The sequence below is a fragment of the Gracilinanus agilis genome, chromosome 1 (assembly GCF_016433145.1).
Source record: "Gracilinanus agilis isolate LMUSP501 chromosome 1, AgileGrace, whole genome shotgun sequence".
Lineage (NCBI taxonomy): Eukaryota > Metazoa > Chordata > Mammalia > Didelphimorphia > Didelphidae > Gracilinanus > Gracilinanus agilis.
In genome coordinates, this window is record NC_058130.1 from 16,384,467 (window position 1) to 16,405,207 (window position 20,741).

General features: G+C 45.2%; 1 protein-coding gene across 1 annotated transcript in view; it reads right to left on the reverse strand.

Moving 5' to 3' along the window:
* The window catches only part of PDE1C (phosphodiesterase 1C), a 336,052-nt gene that overhangs the window by 62,838 nt on the left and 252,473 nt on the right, over window positions 1-20,741 (reverse strand). The window contains exons 7-12 of the mRNA XM_044675577.1: window positions 17,327-17,467; window positions 16,287-16,387; window positions 11,117-11,245; window positions 4,973-5,074; window positions 4,214-4,334; window positions 3,850-3,880 (exon numbers count right to left, since the gene is read on the reverse strand). Coding sequence (XP_044531512.1) covers window positions 3,850-3,880; window positions 4,214-4,334; window positions 4,973-5,074; window positions 11,117-11,245; window positions 16,287-16,387; window positions 17,327-17,467 — 625 coding nt within the window. The remainder of the gene's footprint in view (window positions 1-3,849; window positions 3,881-4,213; window positions 4,335-4,972; window positions 5,075-11,116; window positions 11,246-16,286; window positions 16,388-17,326; window positions 17,468-20,741) is intronic.

Consider the following 20,741-nt stretch of genomic DNA (forward strand, 5'->3'; position numbering starts at 1 on the left):
ACATCTGTGGCTCTATGTCTCTGTCTGTCTGTCTCTCTATTTCTCTCTCTCTCTCTCTTTCTCTCTCTCTCTCTCTCTCTCTCTCTCTCTCTCTCTCTCTCTCTCTCTCATTGGATCACTTTCAAACCAAATTCTATAAAAATGTATGGAAACAAACAAAAAGAAAAGGGGACACTAGCTAGATAAACAAAAAGGGACCCGAAAGAAATAATCAGTAAAATCAGTAGAAATGAGGACAATAGAGATGACCGCACTTCCTGTAGTGATGGAATTCTGTTTATGTTTTGGGACAGCTTATTTAGAATAGAGCTTCACATGGGATTGCTGTCTCTTTCTGTGGCTTCCCTAAAAAAATCTGCTGGAAAACTTGTTTATTTATTGCTGAATATTTGTGGCCTGATCTGAGAACAGAGGCAGTGGGACATCCGGGCAGCGATACTGCCAAACCCATTCATTCTCACCTACTTTGTTATCAGTCTCATTTCAAGTAGGATTATATTAAAGGTTTCAATCATTAAAGTCAGAAATGATGGCCTCCTCCCCAAACTGCCCCTTTCTTAGGTCCTATTCCCTGGGAATACAAAAGGCCATAAAGTAAAAGCACCCAATTCTGTGTCACTTCCTCTAAGATGCAGGAAAAGGGTTTGGCCCATCTGGAAGTCCAGCCCTCAGGGTACAATGGGAATGAAGTGCATTTGAGGGCTGAGCTTCCTTCTGTGCACTGTTTATATTGTTGTGTCTGTGTGTCAGGCACACAATGCTTCCTTCCCTAGCTCCAGACTCAAGGCACGCTAGGCCGATGGCTGCTTTGATGGTCCAGGGGTTAAAAGGGAGTCACTGAGGTTTACAGAGGAGAGGGGGCTGGGGTGAGATGATCAGACAATGGAAATGACCAACCCAAGATCATACAGAGAGTATCACATTTTCCTGCCTCCCAGGGCAGCTCAGGATCCTTTACTTATTACTATTTCTTGATCAATATAAAATTAAATTGCAGCATTTCTATTCGTAGACAGAATAGAGATTGGAAGATTTTTCAAGCTCACAAGAGAAAGATCACTCTTCTTATACCTTCAGAATACAGGATAATCCTCCCACTTTCTAGATGAAGGATATCCGTCTGAGTGGAGGCAGCATTATAGAATGTGGAAAGACCCCACCAGCTTTAGAGTCAGAAGACCCAACTTGAACTCAGACTGCACTGCTTCCTCGAGAACCTTAATGAAGTCATTTCATCTCTATAGGCTTCCAGTTCCTCATCCATTAAACGAGGGGGTTGGCTAAATGGCTTCTAAAATCCCCTTTTCTCTCTCTCGTATGTCTCACCACTCCTTCCACAGCTCAGCATAAAATCAACATGTAATGCATATTGGCAGTATATGATGCTTGCCTAGAGAATGGTTTCCAGTGTCCCCAGACCGTTCAAAGAGCCACCTCAGCCCGAGCGATAACTGGGCAGGGGACAGAGGAGTCACCGACAGCTCATGTGGGGCTGATGCAGTGATAGAGACCCCAGGATGCTCTGAGGTCTCTGCTAGGAGGGTCCCACTTAGAGGAAGGGAATAGATAGCAGAGCTACCATGGGAAGGAGCAACCAGGTTGCAGAAGAGGAGGTCCCCCAGATGGAGGAAGGAAGACTCCTAGCTTAATTTAGCCTTTTTTTGCTCACGAGCTATTGGGTTCAGCAATATCCCTCTGCAGAAAGATTCCAAGAGTCATCAGGGAGCTGCTAAATTTCAGCATCTCACTGTCTCCATCTTTGTCATATGGGGGAAAAAAATCCCCACCGGATATCAATTGAGGCAGTTTAGTCCTTAGAAGTATTCTTAAATTCGAGCCCTTCTAGCACTCATAAGAAGGGCAATTCGGACCTTTGAAAGTCAATATTTCATTCCAAGCTCATCTTGAGGCAGTGGCTTGGAACTTGGAAAATGTAATTATTAAACCGAGAAGATATGAGCTACTCTCTCAAACGTGGAAGGACTGTTTCACAGGGGCTAAGTGCATTCCCTAATTTCATTGCATTACTCAAGATCCGGTTCAATAACTTTGGGGGCTTTTTTCCCCTTTTAATTTTAAACCCACTGCTGGATGTAAAATAATTTTGTACCTATATTCTACGGATTGTTTATTGTGGAAGGCAGAATCTCATTTTAAATGCTGCCAATAAAAATAATTTACTAAATTATAATGATTAAAAAAATGGAGTCAGCTAACCCAGCTGGCATCAAATTCAACTTTAGAAAATGAAGAATCAGATGTGATGAAGGAGGAAAGCACTGCAGAGTCAACAGAAGACCAGCTTGGCATCAGGAAGACTATGGCACATGCCAGCTTGAATCAAAGGTTTAGCAGAAAAAAATCCTTACTCTTGCACAGGAGTTCCCAAACTTTTTTGGCCTCCCGCCCTCTTTCCAGAAAAAATATTACTTCGCCCCCTGGAAATTAATTTTTTAAAATTTTAATAGCAATTAATAGGAAAGATAAATGCACCTGTGGCCATCACGTCACCCCCTGGATCACTACAGCACCCACCAGGGGGCAGTAGCGCCCACTTTGGGAATCACTGTTCTTGTACCTGAGTACACCATAGTCACCATAGTATATTCCTCCTCACGACCAGAGACACTTAATACCTGTTGAACTTTCCTCCCAGGGCTTTAGAGTATACAGTTGGGAAAGAAAAAATCAGCCATGGAGTGAAAGATATTTTTTGTGCCGGAACCCTGCCTTGGGAGGATTCTTGGGAGTCTGCCTTGGACTCATCCTGGCTGGGTGACCCTGAGCAAATCATTTGACTAGCAATTCCTAGAGACTTTAGGATGCCAAGGAAGGTGTGATGAGCATCAGAGGAAGGAATTTCCCTTCATCAAGGAAATCACAGATTTAGGCTGGGAATGGAAAATTTCAAATTGTAGGCGACTGAGAAGAGAAGCTCTGGGATGCCCCCAAGGCATTCTAGCTACTGCTATTCCCTCGTCCCACTGGGATGGGGGTGGGAAACAGTAACCCAGAAGTGTAAAAGGTCTCCACTAGTGTTCTCGTGTCAGGAGCGAGCTTCCAACACAAGAGCCACATTTGCGGTCTTTTCTTTATATATATCCCACCATAACCCTGTGAGGCAGGTGCCACAGATCCTAGATAGAGAGCTAGAAGGGACTTTAAGGGTCAAACAGTCTCATTTTTAGATGAAGTAATGGAATGTGAAATGATTTGCCCATAAGCACACAAGCCGTAAAAACTAAGTGGGGACTTGAACCCAGGTCCTCTGATGCCACCCCTCCATGCTCAACAGGCAAAATAACTGACATTCAAAATGACAGACATTCACTTGTCTGCTCAGGATGTGGCAGATTTAGGACTCCAAATAGAGTCCAAGGCGCCACCCTGCAAGTTGTATTGACATGTTTATATGCCATGATGGTCTCGTATCTAGAATCCTACAGAGAAGAGAGTCAAAGTGTCTACTCTGCTCTGCTCTGCATTTTTTATTTTTGCCTTTACTCTCTGTATTACCTTGGGCAAATCATCTAACCTCTTTGGGCATCAGTTTTCTCATCTGTAAAAATGGGATGGTTGGACTGAATGTCTCCTGTGGGCAACTTCTAGCACTAAAGTAATGATCCTAATTTTAACAAATTAAAGTAAAAATTGCAGCTAGAATGAGTCTTGGACTAAAGGGAGTCATGCCATAGCACTTCTGAAAAGAAACAAAGTTGACTTCCTAAATATTTTAATAATAAAGGAATCCAATGGGTTCAGAAAGTCCAGAAGAAGGGAACCCAAGAGACTGTGAAATTGCTGAGGTCCCAAGAAACGGTCTTGTTCTTTTCCCCTGTTCTAACCCACAGGCAATAAATATCCCCAGCAGGTTACACATCTACCAAATCAAGAAAAATCAGTTAAAGAAAAGGGAATGGGGGCAGCTGGGAGGCTCAGTAGATTAAGAGCCAGGCCTAGAGATGGGAGGTCCTAGATTCAAATCTGTCCTTAGACACTTCCCAGCTGTGTGACCCTGGGCAAGTCACTTAACCCCTATTGCTAGCCCTTACTGCTCTTCTGCCTTAGAACCGATACACAGTACTGATTCCAAGATGGAAGGTAAGTTTAAAAAGTTAAAATGAAAAATGAAAGAAAAGGGAATAATCTTGCCCAGTTGCATGAGTCCCAACAAGAGGAGGCTACAGTAGGACCGCGTGATTGTTCCAGTTACCTGTCTAAAGAACTCTTCCAGCAGGGACATGGTCCAGCGATGATGGAGGTCCCAGGCTTTAGCTGGGTGGCTGATGTCAGCTGTGTGCAGCATCAAAGATAAGGCTTTCGGCTTGTCGATTCTGAAAAGCCAAGGGAACCAGTCACCGAATGACAAGCTGTCTCCATCATTTTATTTAAGTACTTAAGGGGAAAAAGTACACGTGCTCACACCGTGTTCTGGCCAACAGTGAAGAATATGATCTTGCCCCAACCCATGAATGGGATATTTAACCCCTGGTGGATCTAATATACAGAAGACTCCAGAAAAAGCAACCTTCTAAGTTACCTGATTTTACATCCTTAATATCTGTATCATCTTGGACAAATCATCTAACCTTCCTGGGCCTCCCTTTTTCATCTGTAAAATGGAATCTTCTAATCTGATTCCTGATTTAGTTATTCCAAAGGGCAAAGGGAAATTAATTGTTACTAACCTCTGAATACACAGTTCCTTTTTCCTTGGATTGGGAAAACCCTGGAAATCATGAGTTTCTCCTAATACTAAATTCAAACATCTCTTTTCTATAGAACTTGATAATCTGAAGGAAAATGGCCAATTCTGGTCTCTGCCATCACAGGGCTAATATTTCTGGACAGAACTGCCTTCCTGGACACTCAAGGAAGCTCCTTTAAAGGGCTTTAGAAGTTCAGTGTCAGAGTCAAGCAGTCTCCCTGGCTTGTTTCCCACAGTAGTTCATGGGGTACTGATGGGACTCACGCTTCTGGTTGTTGCAATGCCGTCTTCATGGCCTTGATTTGTTGGAAATGACAGGACATATCTGTGGCCATCACCATCTCGATCACCAAGGTCCGGAATTCCCTGAAGTGGAGATGCAATAGAGGGAAGGAAGGAAAAGGAAAAAAAAAAGAAAAAATGGGAACATTTCTCTCATTCTGGGCAATGCCATCTAATTATTCTGACACGCCTGAGCCTTCTGTAGCCACTCAATTGATATCTTTGTGGAGGGAACGACCATGAGGATGGGATAGATTATTTAGTCTGGATGCCTTATTCATTGTGAAGGGAGGATTAGAAAGAAGAGAAACGGACACGAAGAAACTATCCCCCCCCCACCCCCTGCCTTAAAGAATCTAAGAAAGCATAAAGAATAGACTCATCAACTCCATTCTAGGTCATAGAGATGATCCAGTCATTGTTTGGAAGCTGCTTCTCTCTCATCGGTGGTTAAGAACGCTCCCCTGACCATGGCTAAGAAAATGATTTGATCATAATTCTATTTACGTAGATTTTCTATATATTTGTGTTTGTATATGTGTAGTTATGCCTGTATCTATATAGCCATGTGTGTGTGTGTGTGTGTGTGTGTGTGTGTGTGTGTGTGTGTGTGTATAACTTCGTAATTCTGCATATACATAGCTTTCATGTCAGGGGGAGGCACAGGGACCGAATCCACCCTTGAATATTTAGGTCTCGCTTGTTTATGTTGATAAACAGTATAAGATGTTGCTCTAAACTTTCTACCAGAAAGTCCTCCTGTTTTCCCCCAAATTCTTGTCAAAAAGAGGTTTCTTCCCCCTCAACTAATTTGTGTTCACAGTTTTACTAAGCATTAGATTTTTGAGTGAATGAAAGCAATAAATGCATCATCACTTAGGGATTTACTCAAGGCTTATCAACATGCTAAGTATCGGGGATATGAATGGAAGAGTGAGATAATTCCCGGCTCTTAACGAATTCCCATTGTAGATGGGACAGGCCACACACAGAAGAAAGTTGAGCTTCAGAGAGGATGGAAAGGGCATAGCTGTAAGCTAGATGACAGGTCCATTAGGATGCTTTGATGGATCAGATAACAGTGCCTGGGGAGGGGGTCTGGAGGGTGTGTTACCAAACAGATGGTTGTCAAGGCTGGTGGTCTCCCACCTTCCAGAAGGGCTGAAATAGGTGACTCTATGCTCATCCAAATAATACAAGCAGCTGAGGCCACCTATCCAAGTGAGAAGATGATAGAAGTGCCCTATCCCTGTCGCAAAGTTGGGGAAGAGGATCTGGGGAGAGGGACTGAGGGTTAGAGTGGAGTTGGGACTCGGGGGTCCCTCCTACAACAATAGGAAAGGAGGGAGGGTTAGGCTCCAGTTAAAAAGGGAAAATGAGGGAGCATTGACAGGAAGGTTGTAGAAGAGCTTCCCGTGTTGTCTGCCTCTTTTATGTCCACCAGATGGGATAACCAAGTGGTTAGTGAGGTTTGGTGAGAGGCAACCCATGATTGCCCATTTGTTAGATCTTCCAGATGGAATTTTTTTTAACTGAACTACTTTTCTATTTTTTATTCAGGAACATATTTTTTAACCTGTACCTCTAACCCTGTCTTAATATTAATTCTTTATCAATATATCAATATTGAAGAAGGGCAAGGGCTAGGCAATGGGGCTTAAGCAACTTGCCCAGGATCCCACAGTTAGGGAGTGTCTGAAGCCAGATTTGAGCCCGCATCCTCCTGACTCCAGGCCCGGTGATCTATCCACGGTATCATATGGTTTTTATAATCGCTGCTTTATAGAACAATTTGTAGGCTAGAAGAGCTATTCTCCTTTTACCCCAACTATCAAAAAAAACCACAAAACTTATATTAAGGTTAAAATCTTTTTGCTTCTTCAAGTTAATTGTTGTTATTTTGTGTAACTTTGTAGAGCAGCCTCTTCATAAGTTGATTGGCATGGTACTAAATCCATCAATTGATTAAAAAAATATCATTTCATTATATTGCCAAAGCCCAACCATGACCTTCCGATTATTTAAGTTGTTCTTTATTTCTTTAAATGTTTTATAATCAGATCTAAGTCTTGAATGTGTTTTCAGGGATACTTCCCCAGAATTTCACGCATTTTGTAGTTATTTTCAATGGCACTTCCTTTGTTATTGTTTCCTCCTGGATGTTGTTATCACAATGTAGAAATGCTATTGATTTGGAGAGTATATTTTGATCTCGTTACTTCAATGAAGCTATTAGTTGTCTTATTTTGATGATTCTCTAAGATTTTCTAAGTAAATTAGTATGTCATCAGGAAATGAGGACAGTTTTGTCTCTTATTTGCCTGTGTTTATCATTTAAATTTGTTTCTCTTACCATTATGTCTAGCATTTTTAGAGCTCTTAAGGAACTCTGGGGCAAGGAAGTTGTCTTTGCTCTCTGTCTGCATTTCTTGGGAAAGCTACTGTTATAAATAATTGCAAATGATACTGGCTTTTGGTTTTAGAATATTTATATATAAACATAATATTTTATAATATTTTTAAATGGTCATTCTATTTCATGGCTACACTTAGCAGATTTTTTGCCATATGTGAGTATTATACTTTGTCAAAAACTTTATTTGAATTAAATTATATAAATGTTCAATTTGAAGTATTTTGGTTTTTAAAATGATTAATTATATTAATTGTATCTCTAATGTTTGTTGGAGTAGCTAGGTGGCTCAGTGGATTGAGAACCAGGCTTAGAGATAAGAGGTCCTGGGTTCAAATCAAGCCTAAGATACTTCAAAGTTGTGTGACCTTGGGCAAATCACTTAATCCCTATTGTGGAGCCTTTATTGCTCTTCTGCCTTAGAACCAACACACAACATTGATTATAAGATGGCAGTAAGAGTTTTTGAAAATAAAATAAAATGGATGTTACTTAGAGTTATCAGTCTGTAGTTTTCTTTCCTTACTCTTCTCTAGTTTAAGTATTGGGATTACATTTGTCTCATAAAAGGAATTGGGCAAATTTTTGTATTCCTCCAGTTTTTAGAATAGTTTGTACAGTATAGATATTAATTCTTTAAAAGTTTCAAAGAATCCACCTACAAATCCATCTAGACTAGTGATTCCCAAAGTGGGCACCACCGCCCCCTGGTGGGTGCTGCAGCGATCCAGGGGCCACAGGTGCATTTGGGAGCGGTGAATAACTGTAAGGGGGCGGTGATAGTATGTGACAGGGGGCGCTAAGTAATATTTTTTCTGGAAAGGGGGCGGTAGGCCAAAAAAGTTTGGGAACCACTGATCTAGACCAAGTATCCCTCCATAATCCTTTACAGCTGAAATACCTAAAATATATTATTTAAAATATTTATTGCCTGTTCTATGAATTAGGTTCTGTGTATATATTTGGATGGGGGAAGGGAGAGAAAGAGGTGGGGGAGTGAAAGAGAGAATCCTTTTCCTTTACATTTTAGGGGTTTGGGGGACATGTAGTTGTATATGATTACTTCTAATGAATTGTTTTGCTTCTTCTTTTCTTTATTTGACTTTCTCCGCTCCTCATTTTAATCAGACTGGCTAGAAGCTTATTGATTTTGTTAGTCTTTTCAAAGATCCAGCTTTTCATTTTGTTTATTAAGTCAATAGCTTTTTTTTTTAGTTCCCAATTTATTTACTTCTACTCTAATTTCCCAGTTGCCTTAATGTTAAGTAGACACAATCAATGGACACCCTGAAATTACAAATGAATGCAGCCTGTGAGCAGGAACCACAGAGAGAATATGGCTCATTGTGGGTACTGGTTAGAGGATAGTGATACTTGAAAATAAGTTGTGAGACAGAGTTAAGAGCCAGCCATAAGAAATCCTCCTCCTCCTCCTAACAAGTTTGACTAGCTGCCAAAGATGGTCAATACCCAAAGAGCCTACCGTCCATCACTGGCCCAACCCTCTGCAGGGCAGAAAACACAAAACACCCTATTCTAAGTTCAGATTTGTTTTTTTCATCAAACTTTCCAGCTAGTGACAGAAAAATGCTCCTTATTGAAGAGGGAGGCAGTGTAGGGTAATGGAAAGACCCATGAATTGGGGTACAAAGCCCTGGGTTTCAGCAAAGACTATACTACTTACTACCTTGGATAATTCACTAAACCACTCGGAGCCTCGACTTCCCCTAAAGGAAAATGAGGAGGTTGGGCGAGATAACCTCTAAGGTCTCTTCCAGTTTGAATTCATTGATCCTATAAGCATTTGTTAAACACAGATCAGTGAAGAGTTGCCCATTTTCCAGGTGGCTACTAGAAAGTAGTACTTTCCAGTGAATAGGACAGGGCTAAGGATTGACCCTGGGATTGTCTTAGTTTAGAGATCTCATGAGTGAAGACCATCTACCAATACAAACGATCACCTTCTCTGTTAACTTCTTGTCTTAGAGAGTTGCCTAGAGAGATAAATAAAGCACTCTTAAAACCTTTACTTTGTGCCAGGCATTGTCTGGAGACATACAAGAAGGTAATCAAGACAGTCCCTGGCCTCAAGGGATTCATATTCTAATAGGGGAAAACAAACAGAAATGGGTGATGGAAAGGGAAGCATGGTAAGAAGATTTCAAGGACTTTGCTTCCTACATAGATAAGGCAAATGGCTCATCTATCAAAGCTAGAGAAAGAGAAGCAGAATACCAGTTTCCAATGGAGGGTGATGGTTGGAGAAAAGCAGGGACACCACAGGAGTGCCTGAGTTATTGACCCTTCCCACACTCTTCTGTTCCAACCAAACTGGCCAGTTTGTGTTTGCCATCTCCCAGCTCTCTTCTTTTCCATAGGGCTCACCCACCTATACCTCTGCCTTTTAGAGCTTTACTTCCCCTCCAAGTTCAGTACAAGGGACAGTTCCTATAGGAAACCTTGTTTTTATCACAGCAAGTATGTGTGAATGGCAAGACTCAAACTCGGGTCTTCCTGACTCTGAGACTAACTCTCCACATAACTTATCTTCTCAATAAAAAAAATAAAAAAATATGCTATAAATAAAAGACAATTTGGTGGTGGTTGAGCTGTCTTTGTGACTTCATCTTTTGAATGTTGCCTAGAGCCTTTGCTGAAGGTCACAGAGCCAGAATATGTCAGAGGCAGAACTTGAACTCAAGTCTTCCTGGCTTTGAAACTGGCTTTCTGTCTACTGTGCCACATTGACTGTTTTTTTTTTAATTTGAAAAAAATTATTTAATTAATTGATTTAGAATATTTTTCCATGGTTACCTGATTCATATTCTTTCCTTCCCCTCCTCTTGCCCCCCTCCCGTAGCCAACGAGCAATTCCATTGGGTTTTACATGTGTCATCGATCAAGACCTATTTCCATATTAATATTTGCACTAGGGTGATCGTTTAGAGTCTACATCCCCAATCATATCCCCATCAATCCATGTGGTCAAGCAGTTGTTTTTCTTCTGCGTTTCCACTCCCACAGTTCTTCCTCTGGATTAGTGGATCAATGTGGATAGCACATTGACTCTTATACAGGCTAACTATTCTCCAATATGAGAACTTATTTAATAGGTATACTAGAGATGGAAAGACATAATGAATAATAGCTGTGCCTTAAGGAGCCTACATTCTGCCGGGTGGACACAGCTTGTAAATGCTGAAGTATATAAAGAGCTCTAAAAACTAAGAACAAGAAGGCCTTCCTGTAGGAGGTGGCATCTGAGTTGGTCCTTGAAGGAATGACCCAGGGATGAGAAGAGAAATGACTCCATGTTCTTTGCCCTCAAGTATTTCTCATGCCATTTTCTGAATTATCCCCATGTTAAATGACAGAAGAGAACCTTGTGATCAAGCTGCAGAGTAGATTGTGATTGTGTTACATTTGTCTTTTGTAAAGTATTTGTCTTATGGAGAGAGAGAGAGAGAGAGAGAGAGAGAGAGACAGAGAGACAGACAGACAGACAGACAGAGAGACAGAGAGAGACAGAGAGACAGACAGACAGAGAGACAGAGAGAGAGAGAGAGAGAGACAGACAGAGAGAGAGAGAGAGAGAGAGAGAGAGAGAGAGAGAGAGAGAGAGAGAACTAAACAGTAAACACATCCTAAAAGATCTCATCTGTCTCATTAGCCCTTCTCCCAAACATGGCTCTCTGGCTTTCTTTGGGTCTCACCTCCAGTCATCCTTCGAAAGGTTGGACAAAATGTTCATTTCCTCATCTTCTTGCAAAAGTCGATAGGCTGCACTGATGTGATGGTTCTCAAGGACCGATCGGTCATTGTACAGAATGGCTGGATCTGAGCTGGAGAGAAAGAAACAGAAAACCCACAAAATGTGAACACACTGGTTTCTGAGAAGCATTGGGCATTGAAGGCGATGTCAGGTAGCCTTGGGTTCAAAATCTACCTCAGATATTTACTGGTTTGGTGTCCCTGGGCAAGTTACTGAAGCTCTCTATGCCTCCGTTTCCTCACGAGTAAAATGGCGGAGCTGGATCCAACAGCCTCTGAGGTCCCTTCCTGCTCTAAATCTATGATCATAGAAAACTAAGGACTGAATACTAACCTCCAGATGTGAACTAATTTAGGCTACCAGGGAGGAGATCATTCTGGACACAAATATCATCTAAGAGCACCTTCATTTTTTGAGATCTCGGGGTCATGTTACTGACTCAATTGAACCTGCAGACCACCAGCCCCCTAAGACTGGTGGCCTCCAAGATCTCTTGCATCTCTACAACTCTGTTCCTCTGTTTTTGTTTTTGTTCTTCAGGAAGTTTTCCCATGCCGCAATGAAGAGCTTCATTTCTCTTTGCTTCATCATTACCTTTCTCAATGCACAGGCCTCTTTCTGCCCAATAACCAATGCAAGATGGCAAAGAGAGAACTAGATCATCATGATCAATAGTCAGAATATCGCAGAAGCAATCAAGCCATGCTAGGGTGGTGTTTGCCACTGGCCATAAAATCTGGATATAAGAAGAGAAGAAATCCTGGGTTTGGAGCCAGAGGATCTGGGTTCAAATCCCAGCTCTGCCAACTCTTATCAGTGCTACCTTGTCATTTCTATGAGTTTCAGTTTCCCTATCTGATAAAAATTAGGATGTTATGCTAGATCTATAGTTTAGATCTATACAGATCAAAATAATTTTTATAATAATTCTAAGATGTTTTCATTTCTAACATGGTAAATTAATTACAGCTATAACTACAAAAAAACTTCCGGAGGGCCTTCAATTTTTAAAACTATAAAGTGTTCCTGAGACCAAAGAGTTCGGGAATCACAGGATGACCTCAGAGGTCCTTGCCAACTCTAAATGTGGGGTGCCGCATGTTTGATGTTCAGCTGGGTCACTCTTGTCCAATTCCACGACCTCATCTAGGATTTTCTTGGCAGAGATACTGGCGTGGTTGGCCATTTCTTTCTCCAGCTCATTTCACAGATGTGGCAGACAGAGATAGGTGACTTGCCAAGGATCATACAGCTAGAAAGTATCTGAGGAAGATGTGAACTCATGAATATGAGTCTTTCAGATCCCAACCTCAGGATTCTACCCACCGTGCTACCTGGCTGCCCCTCACGTGTATGACAGGCTCACACTTCCAGGGCTGGAAAGAACCTCGGAGGTTATCTCCTCCAGTTTCCTCGTTTTACAGTTGAGGACACGGAGACCCACGGATACCACGTCCATGTAACTAGCAATACGCACATCTAGAATTTGCATTCATGTCCTCTATCTCTAAAGCCATCGCTCTTCCCACTCTATCATGCTGCCTTAAACCATGCTCTCCCAGAGACTTCCAAAAAGCTTTTCACATATTTATGAGAAGCTTCTTGGAGCGGGGGATAGGCAACTGGGCTGAGGAAAGTCTGGATTCAAGATTTCCCCCTGATAGAATCTAACTATGAAGCTGTGAATCAGCCAGTGGCGACTCTAGGCTGCAGGTGAGCTGCTCATCTTCATCAGGGAAAGAAATTTCTGCCCCAGGAATTTCCCAAACCACCGAAACGACAGGTCTGGACTCCTCAAACCCTCCTTCAGAGATGCCGGCCAATTGCAATATGGACCTTGAAAGGAGAGGAGTCACGTGGAGCGGGGGTGCTATCTGGAAAGATCCTGTTGGATCAGGGAGTGATGGGGGAGACAAGTGCACATGGATAGGAAGAGTCATCATGATGAATAAGTCCATGGAGGCAGCCTAGGAAGCCAAGGAAATTCTGCCAAACCCTGGGCTGATCATTACTGATCGACTCAGGTGCCTTTCAAGGGTACCTGGGTTTTCATCCTAGATTGGATGGCACAATGGAAGGAGGCCTGGCTCAGATCTTGCCTCTGCTGCCTACTTCCCTGGATGTTCCTGGGCAAGTCAGAACCCGGGTCTCAGTTTCCCTTATCTGTAACATGACAGCATTGAACTAGATGGACTGAAAGTCCCTTTTACCACTTTATCTATGATCCAATGATCCATCTGTAGAGCTGCTGTTCAAGGGAAGTTACACTGTCAAGGTCTGTGATTTCTTCCCTATGGGAACCCCCTCCACCGACCTCTCTATAACTTAGCAAATAATTCTGAGTCTCAGAGAGGCTCAGGAATTAGCCCATAGTTACCCAGAATCAACGGAAATAAATCAGACACTTCCTGTTTTGACCACTTCAAATCAGCTTATTGTATGGTTAGAAACAGCCAGTGCTGTTTACTGGTGACCTGGTGCAGTGGATAGAGCTCTAGGCTTGGACTCAGGAAGACCTGAGTTCAAATCCAGCCTCAGACACTTATGAGCCGTGTAACCTTGGACAAGACACTTAAGATCTGTTTGCCTCAGTTTCCTCATCTAGAAAATGGAGATTATAATAGCAACTACCTCTTGGGGTTATTGTGAGACACAAATGAGACCATACTTGTCTAGGACATGGACTGGTACATAGTAGGTGCTATATATATATATAATATAATATATAGCTTAATGTTTTTTTAAACCATTAACTTTTGTGTATTGGCTCCTTGGTGGAAGAGTGATAAGGGTAGGCAATGGTCAAGTGATTTGCCCAGGGTCACCCAGCTGGGAAGTGTCTGAGGCCAGATTTGAACCCAGGACCTCCCGTCTCTAGGCCTGGCTCTCAATCCACTGAGCTACCCAGCTGCCCCCTATATAGCTTCATATTATATATACTAGTTACTTTGTGAGTAACAACATAGTAGTTAATTCATTCTCTAGAAGTAAGCCAAGAGCAGAAGCTGATTCCTTGCACAGTATTCTTTTTGGGCGACGCAGTATTCCCCTGCGGTTTAGATGCTCTTAATCAACTCTGGAGTCCTTTTAGGGGAAATATGTGGCTCATGTTCTCCGAGTTCCAGAACTGGAGGAGCACCCTAGATAATACGAAACACCGGATACTTTGGCTATCGTTTACATTGGGTTTGCGTGGTGTGATTTGTTTTTTTTGCCAATAAATCTCCCTTTCCATCTAGACTTGACTTAGAGTAATACTAAAACTGGTCTGAATCGCCCACACATACATGAGTGAGGCAGCCAGCAGAGGAAGCCTGGAGCTGGGATTACACATTTTTCCAAAGAAAATGCACGCTTCAGCTCAGATTGACAGGCTCTCAGGTACCCCCCTCTCTAAGGCTGTCTGCAGCCTGAATACAGCTAGCCCTTCGCATCCTTGGAGGAGGCTGGTGTGTAAGTAGAATTAGCTCTAGCCCATTCATAGTTAAACTCTACTTACCCTAGGCTTAGAGATGATGTCATCCCCACCTCCCATAGTAGGGAGGGGAGACGAGTTACCCACACGTGACAATGAGTAGCAAATCTAGAACAAGGGACGGCCCTTTGGGCAGTCCAAATCAGTGTAGAGGCTGCCATTTGTCCACTTGAATTAGAGGTGGACCACAGGAAGTGACCAGAGACACCATCTCTTTAAGGATGTTGGTGACTTCCTGTTGGGGCAGTTCCCGCTTTGAACTTGGTGCTGAAGAATCTCGGTTGAGACCTCAGAGGGCTTCCACTCTGAATGATCATGTGGGTAAGTTAGGCTGACTTCCTTGGCCTACCCAGGCCGCTTCCAGACTGTGCCTTAAGCAGGCTCCGGCCTATCTGGCTGTTAGGCCTTGTGGCTTGTAGCTTCATTCATTTAGCCTTTTAACCTTCTTTCTCCATCCAGGCCTCTGCAGGCCTGGACTAGCCTCTCCCTCTCTCTATTTCCTTACCTTTTACCTTCCTAATTGTAAATAAACTACCTTCAACCCGGTCCTGACTTGGGTCTAATTTAATTACGGAATCAATCTGAATGGTTGATTCCTGGCGGCCACACTTTGATTATATATCTATAAAATACCTAAAAATCTCCCTCTTACACTGGCAATGGGATTTGAAATCATTCGATTCCTCCTCGTCACCCCAGCCTTTCGGGGTTCACCACCACAGTTGAGAATTATAGTCCCGAGGAAAATCATTGAGCGTTTCCATGTTCTGGGGGATTTCAGGCTAAGTTTTCTTTTCTCTGGGGCAGTCCAGGGACAAGGATGAATCCAAGGAGGAAGGTGAAAGAATGTTCTCAAGCATAGAGAAAACCTTTGCAAATCTGTCCCTTTTTCTGGGTTGGCAAAATATAACTGCCATGAAACTATGGGCTAAAGGCAACTTGGGCTCATTTTGGGGCTCCGCAAGTTGGCATCAGGGACTCTTCAAGGTCTCCTTTTTTATTAGAAAGCCCTGGAGCGCGCGTGGCTCCCTGGACCCTCGAGTTCTGCTGCCACCATCATCCGCCTGGTCTCGGGTTCCCTTCTCAGGCTTTTCCTAGAAAGGGTCCTGTTTCATCTTTTTCCTTTGAATGTCTTCTTCTCTTCAATCACGTTAAATCTGAAATCAGCCCCCAAGTCTTCGGTTTTTAATGGCATTTTCCCTTGTTACTGCTAACTACAGAAGTTTAAAACGACGAGCTCCGCACGTTTAAAGTTCATAGGATTGGAGGAGATTTAGCACAGCAAAGGACCCTAAAGTCACTGAATCCTCTTGTTTTACAAAAGAGGAAACTGAGGCCAGGAGAGTTTAAGTGATTTGCCTAATAACGATTCATTAGAAACAGTCCCAACTAGCACTGAAAGGTGCACAAAACTTGGCATGTGTCAGGTAGGGGCTACTGATATTCCCATTTTCAAGGCAAACACAGTTATGTGACTTTTCTAGGGTCACACCGCTAGGAAGTGTCCGAGGCCAGATTTGAAGCCAGGTTCTCTCCATCCACCGAGCTCACTCACTCTGTCCTCAACACACACACGCACAAACACTCATCCAGCCTCACACAGTCCACACGTGTGTACACACGCACAGAGGCTCACCGAGTCTGAATGTGGAAGTTGTTGGTGGTCCCCGTGTGCTCGTAGTCGTGGATGGCCGCTGAGAAGATGATGGCGAAGATCTCCAGCTCCGTCAGCCAGTTCTGCAGGCCGTGGGGGCAATGGGAGCGGCGGTCACTCTCTGGAGGCTCCTCCCCGCTCCCAGGCCGCCCCTCTCACCCGGCCCTCCCGCCACCTGGCCGCCCTCCCCAGAGCGCACCGCCCGGGCGGCTCTCCCAACGCTCAGGATGGACACTCGGAGGACCGGAGGCTGCGTCCCGCTTTGTCAGTAGGGAAGGACCTTCGCCTGAGCTCGGGGTCCGGGTCAGACTGGGAAGGGCCTCTGGGTCTCTACGTGGTCACCCCTGCGGCCAGGGAAGTGGCTCCTTGTTCCCTGTCCAGGACTGCTTCCTAGCACCGGTCCCGACACGCCACGGGGAGGAATAAAGGCTCCCTTGACTATGTGAAACCCTCCCCTTCCACCCTAGGCAATGGCTCCAAGGCAGAGGAGCGCTCAGGGCTAGGCAACAGGGGTGAAGTGACGTGGCCAGGGTCACCCAGCTAGGAAATGTCTAATTTGAACCCAAGACCTCCCACATCCAAGCCTGGCTCTCCATTCACTGAGTCCCCTCGCTGCTCCCTACAGGTTCTTCCTTCCTGAGGTACGAACCAGAACCGGAGAAGCGTGTGCCTTCTAGGACCTCACGTCCTCCCTCCCATCCCCTGGTGGGCTTGTCTTCGCCCCATCTCCACAGCCCCCCAGAGGAATCCCGAGGACACCAAGGAAGGCAGATCCGGTCCGAGTCGGCCATCCAGGCCAGCACCCTGCTTTTAGTGATGAGGAACCTGAGGCCCCCGAGATGACATGAGCTGTCCCAAGTCACCCAGGGGCGCCCCTTGGCCCACTCTGCTCCCTAGAAGGTCTCCTTGCCCAGGACAGTCCTGGTGACTCTCTGGGCCGCAGCGGAGCCCCCATACGGCTGGCTTCCCCGGGACGAGGTAAGAAAGCAGCCAAAGAGCCGCGGGGCCCCTCGAGCACTCACCGCAACCCCCGTCTTGTACAGGAGGTAGTGGACGGTCTGAGTGACGTCGGCTGCGTGCATCAGGTTGTGGTAGGGGTTCTTGTGCTTGCTGTAGCCCACCTCCAGGGCCTCCACGAACGAGACGAGGGCAGAAATGGGAATCTGGAAGAGGAAGGGCTTGTCACACGCATGGATGGCCAGAGGAGCCACGGGGGGCCCGATGGCGGGGGTGGAGAGAGGAGGTCGGCCAAAGCCTCACAACTCCGGCATCCCCGCCGGGCCTGGCCTTGGAAGGAGATGGTTCTGGCAGGGCGGGGGGACGGGTCTGGACCGGAGACACAACTGGACAATCAGAGGGCTCTAAGGCAGGGATCTGGAAGAGCCCAGGACGCGGGCCCTGCTGGGAGGGCAGAACCAGCACCACCAAGCCTCGGGCCCTGCTGGGAGGGCAGAACCAGGGCCAGGGCGGGGGAGCCGAGGCCAAGCTCGGGCTTTGACCGGAGCGCCCAGGGCCTCAGGACGCTGGCACTTCGGCAGAGATGGCGCCTCTTGTCTTGTCCTCTCACGTGCACTTCCTCCTCTCCGAGAACTCGGCAGCCCGTGGCTCCTGCGGCCCTGGAGTGCTTTATCCACCATGAAGGGCCACTTCTCTGCGGCTGAGCCAGCGGCCACGGAAAAGTTCAGTCTGATCCGCATTCCTATACGCACACCCACTCGCACACTCACACTTTGATTGTCCTTCCTGGCCCCCTTTGGGACTTTCTTTGCACGGGTACTGGAGGGGTTTGCCATTTCCTTCCCCAGCTCATTGGATAGAGGAGAAAACTGAGGCAAACAGGGTGAAGTGACTTGCCCAGGGTCACACCACTAGGAAGTGTGTGAAGCCAGATTTGAACTCGGATACTCTCTCCACTTCCTGCCCCCCCCATGCCCATATAGAGGGTCCCCAAAGTCTTTAATAGCTTTAATGCCTTGAATCTTTGGGGAGACCCTCCATCTAGAGTCTGAAACATGGAGTCTGATCTACCGAGAAGAGGTCACACTGGGCTAAATGGAGGCCCCCATTTTAAATTCCCCAAATCAACAGGTTGGGAAAGGCACAGGCTAGACCGCAGCCATGAGCCAAAGACCCCGAGTGGTCAGGGGACGGCAGTAGATCCCTGCTAGGAAATGATGTCACAAGAAACCGCCATCTCCAGCGTGCCCATAGGTGGCACCCAGCCAAGAGCACTGGGGCCAGGGTGGCATTTCCCGCCACACTCCAGGACAGGGAGCGCCCCTCTAGCGTGCTGCGTTCAGGCCGCAGGATCAGAAAGTCATTCATTTAGAGCTGGAAAGCACTGTAGAGGCCACCAAATCTCTTATTTTATAGCCTCTTATTTTATAGACAAGATAAACTGAATCAAGGGAGAGGGTGAATGACTTGCCCAGGATCTCACATCTAATATGTACCTCAGACAGGATTCTAATGCAGGTCTGGGTCCTGCCCTCCTCTGAACCCCATAGCCCACTGCCACTTCCAGGACACCCCACTCTAGCCCAGTCACTCATATAGCAACAATAGCTCATGACTTCCCTAAAGTGCCATGATGAGTGACTGGCAAAGCCAGGAATCGAATCCAGGCCCTCAGCCTCCAGACCCAGCACAGCTCCTCGGGGTATCAGGGAGCTGACAAACTGAACTGGGATGTGTCTAGAAGAGGACAAGCTGGATGAAGAAAGGGCCTTGGAAGCAAATGAGAAGGTTTAGAAGAAAAGAATTAGAGAGAAGAAAAGAATTCCAGAGGACCCAAGGTAGCCTCTAAGACCCAGAGGATCTGCTTGATCCAAGAGACCACATGGAGAAGCTTTGGGGGAGGCAATTCCAGAGCAGGGAAATTGGGGTGCCCTGTAAGGAGATGCTTCCTAAGCATCAGAGTTGCACCAAAATGGAATTAGCTGCTCACTAGGAGGCTGGATCTCCAGAGGGTTCCAACAATTGCCAATGGGCAATCAGAAAGTCAGATTAAAATGTAATTGGGGGGGAGCAGCTGGGTAGCTCAGTGGTTGGAGAGCCAGGCCTAGAGATGGGAGGTCCTGGGTTCAAATTCGGCCTTAGACACTTCCCAGCTGTGTGACCCTGGGCAAGTGACTTGACCCCCATTGCCTAGCCCTTACCACTCTTCTGCCTTGGAGCCAATACACAGTATTGACTCCAAGACAGAAGGTGAGGGTTTAAAATAAATTAAATCAAAATAAATAAAATTTTAAAAAATGTAATTGGAAAATATTTGGCAAAATAAAGAGAGATAACAATAGAACAAAGATCATGTTAACCTGGTTTTTTAAGCCCATGTAAGGCCCCTGGGGATCCTGATGTATGGTTTGCTATCAGAGTTTGATACCATGAACCTGGAGCTTGTAGATGAGGGGGAGAAATGAAGAGGGTGTTAGACAAGGCCGTCCTATTTAGATATATGTTGGTCTGAAGAACCACAGGGGTCAGTTCTGATTCCATGACGTTCTAGGCCCTTTGGAACTGACCAAAGAGAGGCACTTGGGGCCACCTGAGATATCAGAGCTAGGAGACTCCTGGTCCAACCTCTTCATCTTGGAGATTTGGAACCTGAGGTCCAGGGAGGGGAAGTGAGGGCTGCATGACTGACTTCCAGGAAGAACAAGATCAGAAATGGTTCTTAATATGGCCCACTGCCAGTTATGTCAACAGGCCTCAGGCGAGGGAGTAAAGCAACAAGAAAGTGATCCAGACTGAAAGGAGTGATAGTGTTTTTCCCTGGAGCTGACTGTTTTTTTCCTCAGAGTTGACAGTAATCCCTCCCATGAGAGAACCTACCACTGCCATTTCCAGTATAAACTTTTCATACTGGAGGGACAGTTGGGGCCCAAGATACTTTGTTCTCTTGTCTTCATTAGTGGTTGTCTTGAGGCAATGGGGAGGCAGGTTGGAGAGCCCACAGGCCAGAAGAAAAGGTGTTTGCTTGGCCAGAGTCAAAGTGGAAAAGAGATTTTCTGGTCAGGGATCAAGGGGAATTTTGTTGATGGTTCCTAGGTGGTCTGATGAAGATGCCTCTGGGTACTTCAAAGGCTGGGACCCTGGACTCTGCCACCAAGGGCTGACTTTTAAGCCCTTATCTCTCGATATACTTTAGTCAGATGAGAAAGATCGACAGAGAGAAGACAGGCAGATAGACAAAAAAGAGGAAGAAACAGAGAGAAAGACAGTGGCAGACAAAAGAAGAAAGGAGAAAGAGAAAGGAATGGAAGAGAAGGAAAGAGAGAAGAAAAGAAGAGAAAGGAGGAAGGAGGGAGAGAAAGATAAAAGAGGGAGAAAGAGGGAAGACATAAAGGGAAAAAATGGAAGCGGAGGTGAAGAAAGGGAGAAAGAATGTGTGTATGTGTGTGTGTGTGTGTGTGTGTGAGAGAGAGAGAGGGAGAG